Source organism: Kogia breviceps, chromosome 2 (genome assembly GCF_026419965.1).
Source record: "Kogia breviceps isolate mKogBre1 chromosome 2, mKogBre1 haplotype 1, whole genome shotgun sequence".
Lineage (NCBI taxonomy): Eukaryota > Metazoa > Chordata > Mammalia > Artiodactyla > Physeteridae > Kogia > Kogia breviceps.
Window position 1 is genome coordinate 177,226,751 of NC_081311.1, and position 22,093 is coordinate 177,248,843.

The following is a 22,093-nucleotide window of genomic DNA, read 5'->3' on the forward strand; positions in this document are numbered from 1 at the left end:
CAGACAACTAATAAACACTTACTAAGCATGTGCAGAGGGCATACTATTAGGCATTATACAAACATGATTTAAACATCATAAGTAATAATACAAAAACCAATTGATATAATATCTCTTTTTTTTTTTTGGTTTTTTTTTTTTCGGTATGCGGGCCTCTCACTGTTGTGGCCTCTCCCGTTGCGGAGCACAGGCTCCGGACGCGCAGGCCTAGCGGCCATGGCTCACAGGCTTAGTTGCTCCGCGGCATGTGGGATCTTCCCGGACCAGGGCACGAACCCGCGTCTCCCGCATCGGCAGGCGGACTCCCAACCACTGCGCCACCAGGGAAGCCCTAATATCTCATTTTGAAAGCTCTACTGGTATCCCAAATATAACAATTCCTAAACTGAACTATCGCTGCCATCAATTCCAACTCAGTGTCAATGGAACCTCTTCTACAAGGTGGCCCTTCTATCTTTGTCTTCATCCTCAACATCTACACTCAACAGCGAATACTATTAATTCTATCTCCCAACCATGTTTCAAATCTGTTCACTCCTTTCAAAATGACAATATCTTCCATTATCCAAGCCACTATTATCTCCTGCTTAGATTTCTGCAACAAATTAACCAGTATTTCTGCTTCAACTTTTGCTTCTCTCTACTTCTATACTCCACACAGCAATGTTATGTCTGTCCCTCTGTCTCTGTCTCTCTATCCACTCATCCATCTGCCAGCCCATTCACCCACCCACCCATCCATCCATTTATTCACCCATCCATCCACCCATTTATTTCAATGTATGACATATAGAACTTGCCAGTCCGCTTCTCTTCCAGAAACTTTAGCCACACTGAATACTCAATTCCTTTCAGTTATTTGAAATTGCCTAGCTTTCTTCCTGCCTTAAAGCGTTACACACTCTGTTACTTTTGCCTCAGAAGTTCATTACTCTATTCTTCACTTTCAAGTAAGCTGAAAGGGCACTCATATTGAGAAGAATTTCTTCTCCTTCTAGACCAGCATTGTTCAATGTATGTAATGTGAGTCAAAACTCCAAGCTGCATATGAAATTTAAAATTTTCTCCTACCTACATTTAAATAAGTAAAAAGAAACAGGTAAAGTTAATTTTAATAATATATATTATTTTAATACAACATATCAAAATTATCTCTTAAATATGCAATTGATATAAAATTATTAATGAGATATTTTATATTATTTTTTAATAAGTCTTCAAAATTCTGTGCATATTTTAAAATTCTGGCATATCTGGATTGTGAACAACAGGTTTCTCTCTTTTGTAATAAAAAAGATAAAAATAATTCTGAGTGGATATACACCAAACTTGAAAGGTATTTCTGAGTTGCATAAGGAATAGAGTGGTTGTTACACAGAAGTAGGGAAGACTACTTTTCCTATGTTTCACAACTTGATGTTCCTTTTTTTGTTTAATGCATCTCTTCTACTTCTTAAGTGAAAAAGACATTTCCATTTGAAAATAATAATTACATGATTTAAAGGGGAAACTTTGCAAAACGTAAAGACTTATGGACTATTATAAATTCAGTGTCATTTGCAAATAAATTTTATATTTTTAAAGAGTACATGTTGCTCTCTCTGTACAACACAAAAAAGAGCTGGATAATTATGCTTAAAGGCAAGTCATGGTTCATCTTCCAGCACTGAGTGGTTCTTAAGAATTGGTAAGGAATTAGCCAATCAAAAACAGTTAAACAGTGATGTCCTTTGATCTAGAAATGCAATATGTGGAGGACTATACTATCGCTTATTATCCACAGTCAGATTTGTGGATCTTTCCTAGCCCTATTTCATGCTTCCCAGGCACTTCATTCACACCTCTATACAGTTAGTATCATATCACATTATAACAACTTGATTGATTTCTGTTTCCCTCCTTGCACTGTGAGCTCTCAAGTTCAAAGAACTTCTGTTCATCTTGGTAACCCTGCCACCTAACACAATGTCTGGAACATAACAGGATATACTGTTCAAAATTAACCTAATTTGGTGTATGTGTCCATGTGGTATGTTTTTACTAACTTTGAAAATAAGCAATACAATTTATCAGTACTGCTGTATACATGTTCAAGTAATAAAATAAATTACTGTACTTCATCATTCACCTGGATTTCCCCATTAGATGTTTGTTTAAAAATATAATACATGCATATAGAAGCATGTATAGAAAATAGCTGCTTAGCACTATAGATTCATAATGATCTATGTTTGAGATAAGGTTAAAAATGAAAAATTTCCATTCTTTTAATAACCTGAGAAAACAGTAAGGAATAAAGAATATTCTTGACTTTGGTTGATTTTGTTTTTATTTGATGTAAACTGATTTACATTTTCATCCCTAAAGCTGACAGAATCGTATACTGGATGAAACATGTCCTCTGCTATGAGGGTTGAAATTTTACTTTATTAAACATGTTTTAAATTAGGGTTAAATATATATGTTCTTCCTCATTACTCTATGATATTCTTAAGGCTGGGAAACACATATAAAGTAAGACATACTTATAGTTTCATATTTTAGTAGTATAAAAATATCAAGCTACTAGTCTTAATCAAAGGGACAGACTGATTCCCAGAGCTTGTCTGACCATCAACCTGCAGAATTATGTAATCCTGCTTTGCTCAAGGAAAATAAAGATGCTGACACCCAGTCTTTTCATCTTTTCTCTCCTCATCAGGCTGTTATCCAGGAAGAAAAGATCCAAGATAACTTGATATGTGGGCAATTTGTTTTGTAGCTTCTGGAGTTTTCAAAGGAACAGAGAGAATTTGCACATTCTCTAACACTTATTTCTGAAGATCAGTAGAGCTGACAGCGTCTTCAGGTTCTAATTGTCCACCGAGGTGCACAACTGAGACCTGTGCAGATCTATCTCCCTTGACGCTGGTGGATGCTGTAGTGGATTGCTGGAGAAGAGTTTCCCCACCACTTCCCCAATGTCCAGGCAACAAAGAGAGCAACTCGGAGCTGCTGACAAAGGCCTTAGAAGTTTGCAAACTTTAACTGCAGAGACCCCCTTTTCAAATAAAACCTTATTTAGAAAACTCTAATACATAAGACAGATAAAAGTAGAGTCACTCTGGGTAAAGAGCAGCATGACATAGCCTGCTGGATCATGATTGCCATTATCTCCTCTCTTTCAAAGGCACCATGGAAAATCATGTGGGGGGCCTCTATTGGCCGGCCTGCCTATCTTCACTTCCCTTCCCATGTTTTTTCCATTTTTCCTTCCCGTTTTCCTTCCCCCTTTTTCTTTTCCATTTTACCTCTTATTTTTTCCCTCAATTCTTTCTTCCTTCTATCTGTCCTTTTATCTTTTCTCTAATGACAAAAATATTTAAAAATGTGCTTATTGAACAGGATAGTTGGAGACTTGAATTACAAAGAAACCTGAGCATTAACTATGTTTCTTGGCTATTTTGCTTTAAAAATATCAGAGAAAAATTAAATATGTCAAAGTTACTATGCTGAAAATTATCTATCAACAATCCATACTCTCGAATTCTTTACAAGATAACATGGTAAATGAGAATTTACCAAATAATTTATGTGATTTCTTATTAGAATTATATGTAGAGAGAATAGCATATATAAAGAGAATAGAAATGTATGAGGCATGCTAAATATAAACTTCATTTAGAGAACAACAGTTTTTGGTTAAAATTGTAACCAAATTTAAGCAAAATACTGATCATATCATATCATATCAAATATTTTTTCTCTAAATGTATTTTACTTTTTAAAACATCATTAGAGAACTTAATCATTAAACATTTATGGAGTGCTCAATATATGACCATTAATTTTCTTAACACTTTGCTTGTATTAACTCATTTTAAACTCATTACAACCCAAAAGATAGATGTTATTAAATTTCATTTTTCAGATGAAGTTAAATATTTTGCCCAAGTTCAATGGGCCCATAAACAAGGGCGCAAACCATGCTATTGACTCTGGAGCCCATGAACTTAACCACAACACTATAAGGCATATCTAATGTCACACTAAAGCAGTTTGAAATTCTATATGATAACAAGATATTTAAAAAGTAGAAATCAAGTGGAACTGAACTTTGCTAGAAAATTTTGACCTCAAAGTTGGGTAAAGAATTATATTTTTGAAATTCTGTTATATGCCAGGCAGTATGGTAGATTCTCTACATTTTAGCACTGCATTTGTCCCCCCTGTGGATGTTGGCATTCTTATTGCAAGAAGAAACTGAGGATAAAAAAGGTTAAGGAATTTGTTCAAGACCAAATAAGTAGAATTTATCAGACACCAAAATCCTTTGTGTTCCAAAAAGATAATATTTCTCAAAATACCTTGGAACTAGAGTACTCCATTAGAAATTCCCTAAGAAATACAATTTAGATGACTTCTGGTAATGCCACTGGCCCCAAAATATCTCCTCCTGCTGTAGAATCCCGTAAAATAAAGATTCAAAAAAAAAAAAAAAAAAGCCTACATATTTTCTACCAACTTCCTACCCAATGCACGAAACCCTGTCCCTCCTTTCCTGATCAATCTTGACTGAGTATCCTCCACGGAAAAGTCAGAATTTTATGATGGAGACAGTGTTTTACAGTTGAATGGATGTGAGATTTGGAGACAGAGATCTGGATTCACGTCTTGGCTAGATCCCCCTTTTTGCTGTTTGACTTTGATAGACTCTGTCCTTCTCTGCAAAATGTTGATAATAATGGCAATGTCATTGTATTATCATGAATATAAAGTAAGAAACACTCAGGGAAGGTAAGAGAATTAAATAACATTCACTGGGTGCCTACAATATACCAGGCTCTTTAAATTCATCTTCTGTTTTTTGCTGCTTTATGGTACCAATGCAATGGCACAGTGCCTGGAAACTACAAGGTGTTCAATTAAGAGTTCTGTCTATTTTCCCCATCTAACAAGGCACCCCATTATATTGTTAGAATGGTCTAATTGTTAGCAAAATTTTTATTTTAAGCTAAAATCTGTCTCCTTTTAACTTCTGCCTAATTCTGTCTTCTGGAACAACTCAAAACTAAACCACTCCCTTTTCTATGAGAGCCCTTCAAATATCTGAAAACAATTACCATGTTTTCCTTTCATCCTTTCCTCACCAGGGTCAACACACCCACTTCTTTCAACTGTTACTTCTGAGGCATGGCTTTCTGGAAACATACTGTCCCAAATGCCTATTATAGACACAATCTAAGTCAGTCAATTATATCCTTAAACTTAGGGCCTTTATCTGAACATAATAGTCCAAATGCAGTTTTTAAAAAGTTGTTGAATCTGTGCTGAGCAGCTTACTGACCAATGAATTAGACTATCCTTTTGGCAGTATTTATGCTAGCAGGATAACGTACTTTTTTTTTTTTTTTTTTCACATGTATACTGAGGGAGGGCACTAATATACATGACATGGTTAAACAATTAAATATCATAAAGACTAGATCTATTTTAGTTGGAGAACATATTGTGACAATTCGTTTCGAAGTTTTCTTTTCAGTTAGCCACAGATATAGTATGAGTTCTATAACGAAAATGTAGAAGACATTAATGGGGCTTAATTATCTATAAAGGTAAACTTTGTTATGAGTTCTTAAGTGATTCTTTTCAGAGTGTTCTGATTTTAAGGTCTGTCAGCTACTGATGCAAGACCTGAGCAAGTCAGTTAACCTTTCTGTGCCCCAGTGCCCTCATCAGTAAAACGGAAGTGTCCTGCTACTTCACAGCAGCAGTGAGAATCACTCAATTAAAAAGACACATTGTGCATAAACGCGAAGATACCAAGGCAAAAGGTGCCTTATAAATCTTGAATAGAGGAGTCAATGTTTTTTAAGGTGAAGCTCTCCCACTCAAAATATTAAAAATCTAAGCAATTTGGAAAGCACAGTGGAGTCCATTTAACACATGCTTTACTTATTAGTATATTCCTGTACTTCTGGCTTCCTCGCAGCTCACCAAAATCCATCCTGTCCCCAGACTTTTATTTATTGCTTATTCCTCTTTTCTTCTAAGCTTTTTAATATTGTCTATCCCTTTGTAAAGAACACAACTTCTTTCCTTTTACCATATTCCTCTCTATTTGCATCACACATTAGTTAACTTGTTCCCTCTGCTTCCTTAGGAAGGACATTAGATTGCTGACCCCATGAGTGCTCACACCTTCCCTACATCCTGCTTCATGGGGAATAATAAAGCAGATGCTGTTGCAACTGTCTCACTGAAGCATAAGAACTGAGGACAAAAGGCCCAACTAAGTCACACTCCATTGACATCTGATTGTCCTTTAACTGATAAGAAGGAAAATCAAAATGGGACTTTTCCAGAGCAGAGTTATCTGTGAATTTTGTCACCAGGAATGCTTTCAAATTAGTTCCTGAAATAAAAATGCAGCTTCCCATCTTGATTCTAAACGTGTTATAATTACATTCAACAAACACAAGGTTAAGCCAAGCACTTAACAACTAGGTTATTGTCCTCAAAGGCTTAAGTACAACTAATCATTTGGTGAGCTTAAATTCTTATTTGCTGAACCTAATTGCAGAGTTTGAAATAAATGCAGCAGTCACCTAGTCTTTGCAAATGAAAGTTTTCTTGATAAATGCTTTACTAACACTTCCATTCTCTGGCTATTCTCCTAGCCGACGTTTGACTGAGTCCTGACAGTGTACCTTAGTTGGGATGCAAAGCACATTTCCATTGAGAAAGTCTCCCTGAGAAACTGATAGAAATTCAAGAAAGCTGCCACCAGATATCTTTGGCAACAATTGGCTCTCCTTCCTTTGTCCCTGTAACATCCAGGACAATACATTTGTCTAAGTACCTAAATTTGAGATCTCAGTCTTTTTTTTTTTTTTTTGCGGTATGCGTGCCTCTCACTGTTGTGGCCTCTCCCGCTGCGGAGCACAGGCTCCGGACGCGCAGGCTCGGCGGCCATGGCTCACGGGCCCAGCCGCTCCGCGGCATGTGGGATCTTCCCGGACCGCGGCACGAACCCGTGTCCCCTGCATCGGCAGGCGTACTCTCAACCACTGCGCCACCAGGGAATCCCCTCAGAGTCTTTTTGTATACTTCTCACCCACAACCTCTATATTTAGTTAGTTATTAAGTCCTATTAAATATATCTTTACAATAATTATTGAACATATCTCATGCTTTCAACTGTCACAGCAACCAACCGGTTCCAGGCTCTCATCAACCGAATAATCAAAACTTCAGATATTGAAATAACTCCATACTGCCACAAGATTGAGTTCTGCAAATAATACTTTCTCGTTAATAACTGGTCTTGTCTTAAAGGCTCACCACAATTTGGTCCTGGTCTCCCTTTCCTACCATAACGTCCTACCACCTCCACATTTCTGTTGCATCTCAACTCTTTCCCCTATGCACAAAATAATTCTTCTTTTTGTCTTTTTTAGCCTCCACATTTGTATACTGAATTAAAAAATGGAGGAAATTTTCCAAGTGAAAGTACATCTAGAATTCCTTCTCCATTTTCTCTATTCTTTTATAACTCTTATTATTTTTTCACAACTAACAAGTTTTATTTCCTCTACAAATTTTTTAAAAGACTCTATGTACTATTTTCTGTCTGCAGTTTAGGTTTACAACAAAAATGAGCGGGAGACAAAGATTTCTTATATATCCCTTGCCTCCACACATGCATAACTTCCTCCACTATCCACAGAATGCTTATTTTTTTCTTTTTTTTAAACCAAGGATGAACCTACATCATCCCACATAATCTTCCAAAGTCCATAATTTACCTTAGGGTTGACTGTTGGTGTTTCATATTCCATGTGTTTGGACAAAGATATAATGACATAATTATAAAAGTATATAAAAGTATACAAAACTACAATACTCATCATTATAGTATCATACAGAGTGTTTTCACTGTCCTCAAAATCCCCTGTGATCTGCCTATTCATCTCTCCCTACCTTTCCTGGTTGCACTAACAACCACTGATTTATTTATTATCTCCACAGTTTTGCCTTTTCCAAAATGTCATGCAGTTGGAATCATATAGCCGTCTCACAGTTCTTGGATAGTTTGTTCTGTTTTTTCTATCTTTGTCCTCCTTGCTTTTCAGTCTTTGAGGATTCTGCTGACGTATCCTCTAACTCAGAGATTGTTGCCTCAGCCATGTCCAGTCTACTAATAAGCCCATCAAAGGCAATCTTCAGTTCAGTCACACTGGTTTTTGTGGTTTGTTTGTTGATCTCTAGCATCTTTTTGCTTCTTTCGTTTTTTTTAATATTGATTTATTTTATTTTATTTATTTATTTTGGCTGTGCCAGGTTTTAGCTGTGACCCACGGGATCTTTAGTTGCAGCATGCATACTCTGTTGCGGCATGCGTACTCTTAGTTGTGGTATGCAAACTCTTAGTTGCAGCATGCACATGGGATCTAGTTCCCTGACCAGGGATCAAACCCAGGCCCCCTGCATTGGGAACACAGAGTCTTATCCACTGGACCACCAGGGAAGTCCCTGGTTCTTTCTTAATATTTCCACCTCTCTGCTTACTGTGACCATCTGTTCTTGCATGCTGTCTACTTTATCTACTAGAGCACATAGCGTATTAATCACAGTTGTTTTAAACTCCTGGTCTGATAATACTTGCCATGTCTGGTTCTGATGGTTGTTCTGTGTCTTCAAAATGTGTTTTTTGCCTTTTGGTATGCCTTGGAATTTTTTCTTGATAGTCAGACATGGTGTGTTAGATATATAAAAGGAGGTGGTGTAAGTAGGCCTTTAGTAATGTGGGGAGGAGACAGTAAGTATTCTATAGTCCTATGATTAGATCTCAGTCTTTTAGTGAGCCTATGCCTCTGAACTGTGAACTCCATAAGTGTTTCTCAGTTTATCTCCCCCTTTTGGTGGGACAGGATGGCTAGAGTGGGGTGGAGTTGGGTATTTCCCTTCCCCGGGTCAGTAAGGCTCTGATAATACCTAGCAGGTTAGGCTCTAGTTAACTAATTTCCCCTGAGGGCAGGCCTTTTAAGAAGAATGACATGCACTTCAAAATAGTTCCTTTTCCCCTCTCTCTGCCAGAAGCCTAAGGGGATTTTTCTCCCACATTTACTGTGGAAATTCATTGAACTTCTGGAGGTAAATCCCACAGTATTATGGAGGCTCCCCTATGACTGGGTATCCCTGAAGAGTTTTTGATTTTTCAGTCTCTTCAGCTTTTTTATTTGTTGTTAGGACAGAGTGGTGACTTCCAAGCTCCTTATATGTGGAACAGGAAACCAATTCTATGAATCTTTTTGTGACACCTGCCCCAAACACATCTAAATACATAATATTCAATCATTCATTATTTATCTTATGCATTTTTGTGTGTGTGCCAGGCAGGGTGCTAGGTGCCGGGAACATAAAGAAGGACAAAATGTAGTCCTTGATCTTATGGGGACTAGAGTCCATTCTGGGAATGTCTGTGACATTTACTACCTGTACTACTTTTTCAGCATTTATAAGGTTTGGGCTGGGAACTGTTAACTTATAGTTCTATACTTCTTTGTAAAACACAGTACAACAACTTAGTAAGAATTGTCAGTCAATAAAGATGTGCTGACTGAGTGAATACTTATATTTTATTATAAAATCTAAATAGTGAAGTAGATAAATTTGTCTCAAAAGATTTTTTGTAGGGCTTTCCTCATTCCATCAGCTACCTGCACCAAGTAAGCCTGGGTCTGTTCAGGGTCCCCAGCCACAGCGGCTCTCTCAAGGCCCATCTTCTGCCACAATCAATCTAGTTCTGAAATTTAAAACAAAACTTTTTTTTCCTTTAAAAATCTATTTCCCTTGTGTCAAGTTTCCTAAAAACCTGTTCTCGCTAAGTAACAGCTTTGGTAATAGTGGGCAGTAGCAAGGCAAGGTGCAAGTGTCTGAACTCTGAGGTGAAAGCACTGGGTCAAAATTCTGGCTTAGCTGTGCGGTCCTGAAAAAGTCACTACATTTCATCACTTACAAAAAGAGAATGATAACACCTAGACATAGGGTTGCAATAAGGAGGGGAAGATGTAATTAGGCATAAAACCTGCACAATGTCTCGTACTTATCTCAAGAAATGGTATGTATCAGGTATCAGTCCATGCCAGCCTAAAAGGTAACTAATGATGCCTATAAATACTGTGTTTCTTATTACAAAGAATAGAGTTTCAGTATAACAAAATTTACTGGGAGAAAACCATTTAACCCAGCTTATCTGCTGAATGACAAAAGTTGTTTGAACGTTTACACTACACAGTATCTATATAAATTGATGAAAATGCAAAGTATATCTCACTGTCCAACACGTTCCTACACAAAGTGATATGTGCTGTAGTACAGATATGCACTAAGTACTATGGGGAAACACAGATATGCACTAAGTACTGTGGGAAAACAATGGAAAACACTAATTTTGCTTGAATTGGTGGTGTGGCTGGGATGGGGATTCAGATCAAATTTGGGGAACGTGTTAAGGTTGAGGGAGTAGAGATAACTTATATTTAGAACAAGTTCTTAGAAGATGTGTGATTTTCCCAAAGGAAAAGGGTGGAAAGGCATTCCAGAGAGGAAGAAAATTGCATACAAAAGCATAGAGACTTTAGTTTATAAAGAGTAACTGCATATAGGGGATAATGTTAATGAAGGGGGTCTCAGGTACTCAAGGCAGGCCAGAAAAGAAGACACTTAAAGCTGTGAAGGTTATGGTTTTGCTCTTCGCACAGCAGAGGCAGCACATTGGACTACTTATCCATCCATTAGGTTTTTATATGAGTGTACGTATGTAAGTTAAGTTGCTCATGTTTGCACTTTATGTAGCACATTATTTATTATTAGCCAAATCATTTCCTGGAACATAACATGAAAGATATCAGAGATTCTATAAGACACTAGGGAGAGGGACTTCAATTAGAAAAGTATAAAATGTAAAACAGAAAAAAAATAATTTCTACTCAATGATTTGTTTTCCTGACTAAAGAAGTTATCGAGAATAAAAGAATTCACTCTTACTGTTATTCAATTTACTTAGGTTCCACAAATATTTAATAAGTAGCCACTCTATGACAGACACTGGGTAATGTTTAGAATTCTGCAGTGAACTAGACATGGCCCTTGCCCTCAATGTATTTATTATATAGGAGAATAGATGGAAATTAAACAAATACTTAAATAACTGCCATAATGAGAGTGCTACAAAAAGCACAGGGTGCTATGAATGTAATAATGGGAGAAATTCAGTAAGACAGGGGAGTTAGTAAACTTCCTTGAAGAAATAATTTTTAAAAGGAGAACTAAAAATTGAACAGAGTTTAACCTGGATAGGAATAAGGGCATGTGTCTATGTGTGTTGGTGGGGAGAAAGTCTGAGCATGAAAGAAAGGACAGTAGAGTTAGATCTGAATACAAAAAGGAAGTTGGCAATGATTGAAAGATGGGCATGAGTTTTAATGTCATCAGTGATAGCAGAAGACAAGATTTATTGGCAGAGACCAGAAAATATAGGAATGTAAGAATTTTGACCATTGTCCTCAGAGGATAGAAAGTTTTAAGAAAGAAAGTAAAATCATCCAGCATATAGCCCATGTTTGCTTGTACTTTCGACGGTTTTTCTTCCATGAACTCCCCAGTGCTTCACTGACACCTCATTAATTTCTTTTATGAATGCTTCCCAGTGTTTCCATGTGATACCCACCATCTTTTAGATTGTTGAAACAACTCTCACTCATCACGTACAGCCTTTGTTCATTTTTAGCTATTGATTTCCTCTTAAAAACAACGGTTTGACTTGTAATTTCACCTTTCTGAAAATACAAAATCACTATCACCCATAAGCTTAACCTCTAAAAAAGCTTTGTAAAAATGTATTGTCAAATCTTCAGAGCACAGCCCAATAGTTGCTGCCTAGGGACTCAAAGGAAGCAAGAAACCCAATAGGGTTAGACAAAGCTACCTCTAACTAAGGGGCTACGGGTGCTAGGCACCCAGTCGGCACTTTTATTTTTGGAAACAAATGTGGCACCAAATTGTTTAAGAGGATTCACTTCAACGCTTAATTACATATTTTGATTTCCATGTAGAGATTTAATAGTGATTTTGAAGAGCCTTATATTTACTAAGACAAATACTTCAATTTTTTATCACTTTCAATATATATTTTAATATAGAATTTTATATAGTTATATGGGTTCAAATTAAGGATCAGAAGAAATAATTATAGTGTTTCTAAATGGAAGAGCTTTCACATTTTATTTTCACACTTTTGAACTTTAAATTATGCTCTATGTGACTGAAGAGGGACCTTTAAAATTGATTTGGTCTTGTGCAAAATTGTTCAAGTTTAAGCCTGTCCTTTTTTGAAAGAAAACAGTGCTCCATTATAAGAATCGGAGTTTGGGGCTTCCCTGGTGGCGCAGTGTTTGAGAGTCCGCCTGCCGATGCAGGCGACACGGGTTCGTGCCCCGGTCCGGGAAGATCCCACATGCCACGGAGTGGCTGGGCCCGTGAGCCATGGCCGCTGAGCCTGCGCGTCCGGAGCCCGTGCTCCGCAACGGGAGAGGTCACAACAGTGAGAGGTCCACATACCGCAAAGAAAAAAAAAAAAAAGAATTGGAGAAAAATAAAGCTAATGAAAATGTACATAATTATGAATTTTTTAAAAAAAGGTTTTATTTGATTATATTTCAGTGTTTGAAAATTAGAATTAAAAGGTAGCCCACTGCCAAAACGCTCCTAGTTAGTTTTAAAAACTCACATAAATATCATTTATTCTCTCTCTTTCAACCAAGGTCTTTACTACTTATAAATAAAAAAGGTGAAGAAATAACCTTTATACACTCAATTCCCCTGAGCAAAGAGTATCTAAGAATCAGAGTGAGATGGGTTTGTTATTTGCATTTTTCTCTAATTAAGGTTGAGACAAGCCTGTAAATTAATTATACTCACCACTTAAGCCAAATTTAAATACCACAACCCCCCAAAATATAAAAAAAAACCCTCGGCATCTGCTCAGCATCTTAATAAATTCATTTTTAATTTAAGTATATTTGCAACAAGGGCATTTATTTTTCCTGGAAAATGCATTACAATGTAGAGACTTTAAAAAAATCTTTTATTAAGCAGCTTCATTTTTAATAATATTCTCTTAGAAACATTATATAGGGCTAGTATTTTACACTAATTTGACTCAATCCTAGAAAATAATGGCTCATTAATATTTATATATATGTATATGTGTGAATTGTTACTAATTTATAATATATATGCATATATTTGTATATGTAATAGAATTATAAATTATACTGTTCTATTTCTTATTTCTATTTTTCCCATACTCCTTCAAATGTTCAGTTTCTACTAAATGTACATTTTTTTATAGATACTATGGAATTTATTTTGTTTTTAATATTTTTAAGGTATAGAGAAAACTGTCAAATATATATACTATTTAATATTTCACTTAAATGATTAAGAAAAAAAGTTTCAAAAATATGCTTATATAACTGCCAAAGCGAGAATATAGACACATTTCATCTTTTGATTTTTCATGTAGAACTGCTGAAAAGCATCAGGATTTTGAATCAGTGTATATTTTCAGATTAAGTAGTATTTAACCTCTGAGAAAAAAGATATATTTTTCCAGGCCAAGTGTAAATTGCACAGCTTTTTCAATTGCAATACAAGTTCTATGATTAGATTTAGTACAAAATCAGGTTTCAATTTAAGAGCCAGCTGTAAATATATACATATAAAATTGCATATGTAGTATGTTTAACAGTCCTAGAAATAGCTTTCAGAAACTATCAAAGATTTGAAAATTTCATTTAACCCAGAATGTCTGCTTTGGCCCAACAAACATCTTAAAATACTATTCTCTCAACTTCATTTTTAGTATTCTCTATCTCACCCAGCTAAGATTTCATCAACTAAAGACAGCAAATATGTTGTATTTTACCACAAATGTAGTTTTACACAAAATTCAAACAGAAAGAGAAATTATAAAGTTATAACACCGTATATTATTTCACTGCTTGTTTAGCTGACATGTATTTCTTGAAGATGCAATTTCTTTGAATCTCATGATAGTTAGTTCTAAGTATTCTGAATGTTGTGCTTCATAGTTTTTTCTTGCCCTCTGTCCCAAGTAGGGACACAGAAAAATATATATATATATATATTTTGTTAAATGAGAAAATAGTTATAGGATAAAAATACTTGATATAGGAATCTTACTTATTTGTCCACCATTTAATGGAGTTACAAATATATCACTTATTTATCTTACAAAGCTATTCAGGAAAACTTAAATTCAGGCTTTTTCTCCCTTTCTATATAATCCAATTAAAATATGTACAATTGAAATAGATATGCTGCTTTAGAAAATGTTGCCCTCATATTTTAGATAAATGTGAATATAATACATGTGGACCCACCTTTACTATGCCATAGATGTTTAATTTAAATGGTGTTTTCCTCTCCAATTTTTAATGATTCTAGAATATCACTATTTTTCTCATCCTGATTCCAATCAATCTTTCCAAGACAATCTCACACAAGTCATTCTATCTGGTATATAATGATCTAAAAACAAACATGGAGAGGCAGGGATAGCTACTATTTTTTCTTTTTTTTATAGCCATGCCAAGTGGCTTGCCAGATTTAAGTTCCCTGATAGAATCTGTGCCCTCGGCAGTGAAAGCACAGAGTCCTAATCACTGGACCACCAGGGAATTCCCGATAGCTACTATTTAAGCAAACTATTCAATAAATCATTTTCTAACCCAAAGAAATAAAGTATTTTGTAAATTACCTATTTTAAGAATGAATTTTTCAGTGTAGGGTTTTGTTAAATCATACTACACAGCAGAAAGTATAGCGCAGGCAGAGTTCAATGCGAGTGAGTAGGATATTGAAACAACACAAAACAAATACAAACCTCCACCATACACTGTTGAATTTAATTTTAGTCATCTGCTTTGAACTGCCAGAGGGGAATAAAAGGTAGGCCCTGAAGCTAGAAGTGGGCTGAAATGTAAATATTTCAGGATTTTATATTGAGCATGACTAGTTGTTCATTCTTACTGGAAACAGCTATGAAATAGGCAAAAGCAGGATTGCTTGTTGCAACCTGAAACTCATTATTGCCAAGCATCATCCTTGATTTACTGTAACAAAACCATGCTGATGAAGCCAAGGTCTTAGGTTCCAGTGAGCTACTCTGCATCTTGCTGTCTCTTATTTGCAGATTTATCTGCCTTTCTGCAAATATTTGTCCTTAGAAGAGTAACTATGCATAAGTATGAAAATGAAGTAATGTATAATAGGCCCATTACCAGCACGGGGAAAATGATGCAAATTTCATGTCCTATGGAGAGTGGTTGAAAAAGCAACATCCTCATACATGAAAAAAAAAAGTATATATATATATATTTATATATATATATATATTTATATATAAAATAAAAGAGGATGATAGCATTATAAAATATTATTAACTAAAAGACAAAGATAATATCTGAATTTAAGAATAGGACTTTTCTTTAGTAAAGAAAAAATGAACTATTTATATGATTTCTATAAAGAAATAACACGTTTTATCTTTCAAAAATAGACAGTGTTAGATGGCACTGTTTCTTATATACTCAAAAAACTCCCGGGCTTCCCAGGTGCCACAGTGGTTGAGAGTCCACCTGCTGATGCAGGGGACATGGGTTCGTGACCCGGTCAGGGAGGATCCCATATGCCGCGGAGCGGCTGGGCCTGTGAGCCATGGCCGCTGAGCCTGCGCGTCAGAAGCCTGTGCTCCGCAACGGGAGAGGCCACAGCAGTGAGAGGCCCGCGTACCAGGGGAAAAAAAACAAAACAAACAAAAAAAACCACCTCCCTATAGTTCTGTCAAATATACAATAAAAGAAGACTTTTTTTTTCAAAATTTGTTGCATTTCCATTGAAACGTGTTATTCATTACCTGAGAGTAGATACTTTTAAAAGCTTTTTGCTTTATAAAACGATACGTTCTGACTCTTTCAAAGTCATTGCCTTTTGCTACCAATAATAGAATATTAATGCTGCTCTTTGAAAAGATATCTTAATGTATCAATTTATTTTATTTATTTTTCAGTAATAAAATACATGTTTAATCATTAAGATTTAAGGTTTCTAGACTGCAGCACACAGAAGTCCAATGAATTACTGGCACTGTAGTATTCCAGGTCAATGGATCAACTGCTAAATAAATGTATCTCTTCACCTCTTCTTAACATACACTTTTTCCAAAACAATTTGCAAACAACTAAATTCAAGCCACAGATTAAAAGTGATTACCTATTATAACAATGGTTGAAGATACGTATTAACATTCCTTATATATACTCTACATTATTCATCACACTGCTTTGCACTTATTTGGCACTTAAAAATTATTTGCTTGAAGTGAATATATAAAACAGAGAAAATAAATTTAAAGTACAAAAGCTAGCAGGTCAGGCACCTTGTTAGAAGCTCTGAGTTACTGAATGCCAGCAGTAGCAAGGAAGACCAATGGGATGACAAAGGAGAGAAACTCTCAAGAATTTTAATGAGGGTAAAAGGTCTAATGGTTCATTCCCATTACTTGCTGTATTTCATCTTGTTTTAGAGAGTTCACAAAGTGTAAGACAATAGCGCAAAATCTGTGATTTTTATGCCTTGCTGTTTTCTGTTATAAGTCTTAACCTTGTGACAGTGATAAAGTACATAGTAAGTAAGTTTTAGGGCCTTTTTCTAGCCAACTATACAGTGTCTCAGGGGTCTAAATTTAAGTACTATTAACTAGATTTTTTTTTTTCCAAAAAGAAATATAAAAACTTGAGGTTACAACAAAGCTGGGTTAAAAGGTGTATACAGAGATAAGCATCAAGTTTGATAAAATAAAACTATCTTTAAATAATGCATTTCAAAGTATTTTAATAACATATATCTAACAAAGATTAATAAAGTATCTACAAGACATTACAGGGTTGTTGGGTTTTTTTTGATTATATATAAGCACATCTTCAATCCAATTTCAAAGGCCCACTTCTGCTGTGTTCTTGAGATCTTGGGAGATATACTAGATAAGATATTTTAGTATCAGTGAAAGAAAACAAACCTATCTAGTGTAAGGAAAAAAAGGGAAATCACTTCAAGGCTACTATCAAGTTCCAAGAGTATCCTATTGACCCAATGGCTGGAATGCAACCAATCTTCAGAAGCAGACTGGAATCTGGAAATGAATGGCTTCCTCATTATTAATTTGGGGTGAACGATCTCTTTCTCTGGTCTCTATGTCAGTTCCAGTGTGTGGGCTCCATTCTGCTATTTTCACAGCTCTCTCTGACACTCAAACAATGAGGAGAAAACAGCTGTGCTCTGGTACCCAAGTGGTCAAGAAGTTAACTAATATAGAAACTGAATGATCTTAGTCAAAATTCCAAACATCATGGGAATGGATTCTGATTGACCCAGCCTGTGTCTTATGCCCACACATCTGACCTGCGGAGCTGTCACACTGAAATAACATGAGGAGGGTCCCACATATTTATCTAGGGAACATACCACATATAAAATAGTGATTTATAATTAAGTATTATTAAATATTAAGAATAACACATTTGTCCATTAAACAAAGACTTAATGAAAACCTACTATATTTTAGGCATCGTTCTAGACACTGACTATTCAGATAGTAAAAGAGGTAAACAGAGTATATGGTTAAACTGCTCTCATGAATCACAGAAACTAGAGTGGTTTCTTACAAAACGAACAACAAAAAAACACTATGACCTTGCTAGTAGAGACGAAAATAAGGATGGAAAATATTTTTAAAACAAAAATACTTTCTTAATTTCTTAAAGACAGAAATAAATTCCAAAATGAAATTTAAAATCCCTATCTATGATGTCTTTCTAAACACCTTATAGATATGGGTCATTCTTAGAGGAAGGGAAATTGCACATCTCTATAAAAACTGGCTCAATGAATTACAGTTCTATAAATATATGTGAGGGCTATGTAATCCATAGGATAAGTTAATGAAAGTTTACTATTCACTCATACAATTCAAAATTTATAATAAATGATAACAATATAACATAACTAGATTTCCTTTATAGGGCTCTATTTATTGCAATGTGTCAATATCGAACAGATTATGTACTTTGGAAGGAAGCTACTAAAAACACAAATGAACCATAATGTAGTTATCAGAAGGAATTAAATTTTATATTAAATGGAGAGCTTTTAGCATATTCTAAGGTATAGTTAGAAATAATGGCTCATCCAGTGCAGTAGAATGAAGATTTCAGCTAATAGTCCTAACTTTTAGGGACTCACCAAAAAACTGAGAATGGGAATCCAGAGAGTTCTGTCCTAGGACCACTTCTTGGACTAACACTTGTCAATCTCCCTTGACTATTTCATCTTATCCCCAAATGCTAATTTGTCATTTGGGTGCTGATGTTTCCTACATATTTATCTATAGTATAAGGGTCTCTATCTCTCCAATTTAATATTTTATTCCATCCCCCAATTTGTCTTCATCCACATTATACTATAAGTTCCATGAGAGGAAGAACCCTGTTTGATTCATTTGAACACATGTGTCCAGTATCTAAAGCAATAACACTAGGTACACATTTATTAACTCTGACTTAGGGCCTTCTTTCTAAGCCTTAACTTATATTACTCCCATTGGAATGCCCTTCCACCTACCCACTTTGTGAGCCTCTGTTCATTTTCTCATGACTCAATAAGCATGTTTCTGATGAAATCTTTCCTGAATCCTTCAGAATTACCCATTCCTTTCTTTGCCCAGCACCCACGCTTACCATTAACACAAGACCATGCCTTCATTCTGATTCTTATTTCAGTCTTGGCAACTAAAAAATTTTGTTTGTGCATATATATGTATATATGCACACACACTCATACATACAGTAATTATTTATTACACATCTGTAACCCTCTACATGACTGCAAGATTGTTGAAACCAAGAATAATAGATTACTTGCTATTGTATCCTTGGGCTAAGACCATTTGCTGAATAAATGAATATATGTCACTATTAGAAATGATTATTTTCCAAAGGAACAAAGTATAAGATGCTATTAGTAAGTCAAAAACAAAAAGAAAATCTATTATAGTTATCATTAAACAAACATTAAAATTGAGATATGTGCATGAGTTAGTACAAAGTTTATATGAATTTTTAGAGATGCTTCTTAGGAGCCAATAATTACTTTTTTAAAGAAATAACTTATTTCTTGCTCCATGTATAAATCTTGGTCCTCCTTATTTTATTCGTTCCCAAATCTGTTCCTTCTATTAACTTTTTTTTTTTTTTTACTTCAGAATAGTTCCTAAAAATGTAGAATATCCAACAGTATAGACCATCATGCCCAAAGATTTATATGCTACTTTCATATTTCTAAGACTAAAGTTGACTAAAGTCAATTTTTGATTATTCTGTAACCTCATAAGAGATTAAGAATGATAAAATAATAAAATATGTAATAATCAAGACAATTTTATGTTATTTATTTTAAAGACTGTCATAGTACTCACGCTATTTTTTGTTAAGCCAGTGAAATCTAGAGCAAACAAAGCAAGGAAAGAATAAGAAGAAAAACTGACATCTTAGATTGCCTTTTAAAATTTTCTCATATTATTCTGTTCTAACAGACCATTTAACCTATTTAACCTATTTCCCCTGTTTTAGAATTCAGCTCTTACTTTTCCTTTTCTACAACATCATTGAGTTTCTTGGCATTTCTAACTAAATTTACAAATCAGCTCATATACCATCAAGTTTTTATTTTTATTTTGAAGAATAAATTCTGTCTGAAAATAATCAAGACAGGTTAGAATCTTGCAAGCAAATTTTAATAACTAATACTCAGATGCAGTACTATGAAGAGGTTGTTCTAGGATAGCTTGTATGTGTTCATTTCTTGAAATGGTAGTCCAAAATAGATTTTTTAAAAGTACTAAGTTCTTTTTAGGTCTTCTCACTCAAGGCTTCAGATAAATTTTTACTATCTACTCTTGATAAACAAAGATGTCATAATTAAACACCATAGTTAATACAAGCTACGTAACTTGTAGAATTAGAGTACTATCAACCAAACAATACTATATGGAAACACCTTGATACGGAAATTCCCTATATCAATACTAGTATGATAGTCATTTTAAAAGCAGATATCATGTCTCATAGTGTTATTTAAGTTTTGAGGTGGTACATTTTCTGAGGTTGTTATCACTTCTAGACATTTTTATTACATTCAAAGTATTTCAAAATGACTGTTTTTTACTTCTTATCTAAGTATGGAATGATTAAAATTATCATAGTTCTCTAATTTACTAGCTACTAAATAGTTTACTGTATCAGTATTCAAAACATTATTTACGTCTTTATTGATATAAGACAGTGCTCCTGAGAAGTGTGTAAATAATATTGAAAATAAGATTGAATATATTCTAGGGATGCTATTATTTAAAATAATCTTATTAATTCTTTTATGAAGAATAAATTATTAGTTATATAAAACACTGCATCCTCATCTCACATCGTCAAAGTGTCTTTGAAGTTCGGATTTTCCTATACCTGTTCCGGATGAAGCAAAACTTAAGAAACTGTAGGCATTAAGTACTAATAACAGGTTTAACAGAAAAAGGATAAATGAGAGCCCCAAAAACAAGTGTGTAAAAGGACTCGTCTCTGGGTAACTTCATATATGCACGTGTGCATTTATATGCATGCATATATCAACTTATATAAGTACTTGTGATTTCCTACAACTCTAAATAATTTGTTGGTTTTCAAAAACAGATGTCATTTTTCTTCTAAAGTTAACAGTGTTACTCTCATTATGGTAATATGAAATAGTTTAAAATTTCCAAAGTGACAAAATGGGACAGAAAGGAGATTACTAGCTAAAGTTACAAATTCTTATCTGATTGGTCCTCTGATGCTCCTAGGCCACAGCCTAAAGTTTTCCTCTTGCCTGCCATTCAGAGAAAGACACACTTGCTATAAGTCATGTCCTACACCCTGACAGAATCTTCTATCAATCTTAGGGCAACAGTAACTGTTCTAAACTAGGGTGTCAATCATGATGCCATTGGTACTCTTTTTCTTTTCCTGGGTGTGCCTTGGCATCTCTTCTTTTCTACATGTCTACAGTCATGAACACTGCCAGGCAGGGCAGACGAACATAACCGTCAGCTACAAGAAGCTGGTCTGTCTTCATGCATTGTGACACCACTGTGCATTTACAAAGAAAGAAGAGAAAGAGACAGCTTTACCCGCAGAAAAGAGAGGTCCCGGTTGTGCTCGATGCTGGTTATCTCCAGGTTGCCCATGACTACCTCACAGTTCTCATAGTATTTGCGCAAGGCTCGGTACTGCTGTTCCAGGTCAGAGAGAGAGCTCAACTTATTCTCCGTTCCTGCGCACACTGCCAAGACAAGAAGAAACATGGGAAGTTATGCAAACTTTATATGACATGCACCATGACAATATTTCCCTCAACTCTCTCCCACAACAATCTACTCCAATTCCCTGAATTAAAATATTTTGAATGTTATTAAGACCCATAACCCAAACACTGATAAATATCTTCACTTTTATTTTTTCCAGCTTTACTGAATTATAATTGACGTATAACATTACGTAAGTTTAAGGTGTATGCATGCGGTTTTGATACACTTATATATTGCAAAATGATTACCACCAGAGCATTAGCGAACATCACTATCATGTTGCCTGATTACCATTGTTGTATGTGTGTGTGTGTATGTGGTAAGAACATTTAAGATTTACTCTCCCAGCAACTTTCAAGTATATAATACAGTATTGTTAACTATAATCACCATGTTATACCCAAATTTATTCATCTTATAACTGGAAGTTAGTACTTTTTGACAAAAATCTCCTCATTTCCTCATCCCCAAGTCCCTGGTAACCACCATTCTTCTCTTTGTTTCTATGAGTTCAGCTTCTTTAGATTCCACATATAAGTGACATCATACATTTACATTCATAAAATGCAGGTA

General features: G+C 35.0%; 1 protein-coding gene across 8 annotated transcripts in view; it reads right to left on the reverse strand.

The window, feature by feature from the left end:
- Positions 1 to 22,093, reverse strand: part of ERBB4 (erb-b2 receptor tyrosine kinase 4) — a 1,132,189-nt gene that overhangs the window by 677,570 nt on the left and 432,526 nt on the right. For all 8 annotated transcript variants that reach the window (XM_067026813.1, XM_067026811.1, XM_059053753.2 and 5 more), the window contains exon 2: positions 21,344 to 21,495. In XM_067026813.1, coding sequence (XP_066882914.1) covers positions 21,344 to 21,495 — 152 coding nt within the window. The remainder of the gene's footprint in view (positions 1 to 21,343; positions 21,496 to 22,093) is intronic.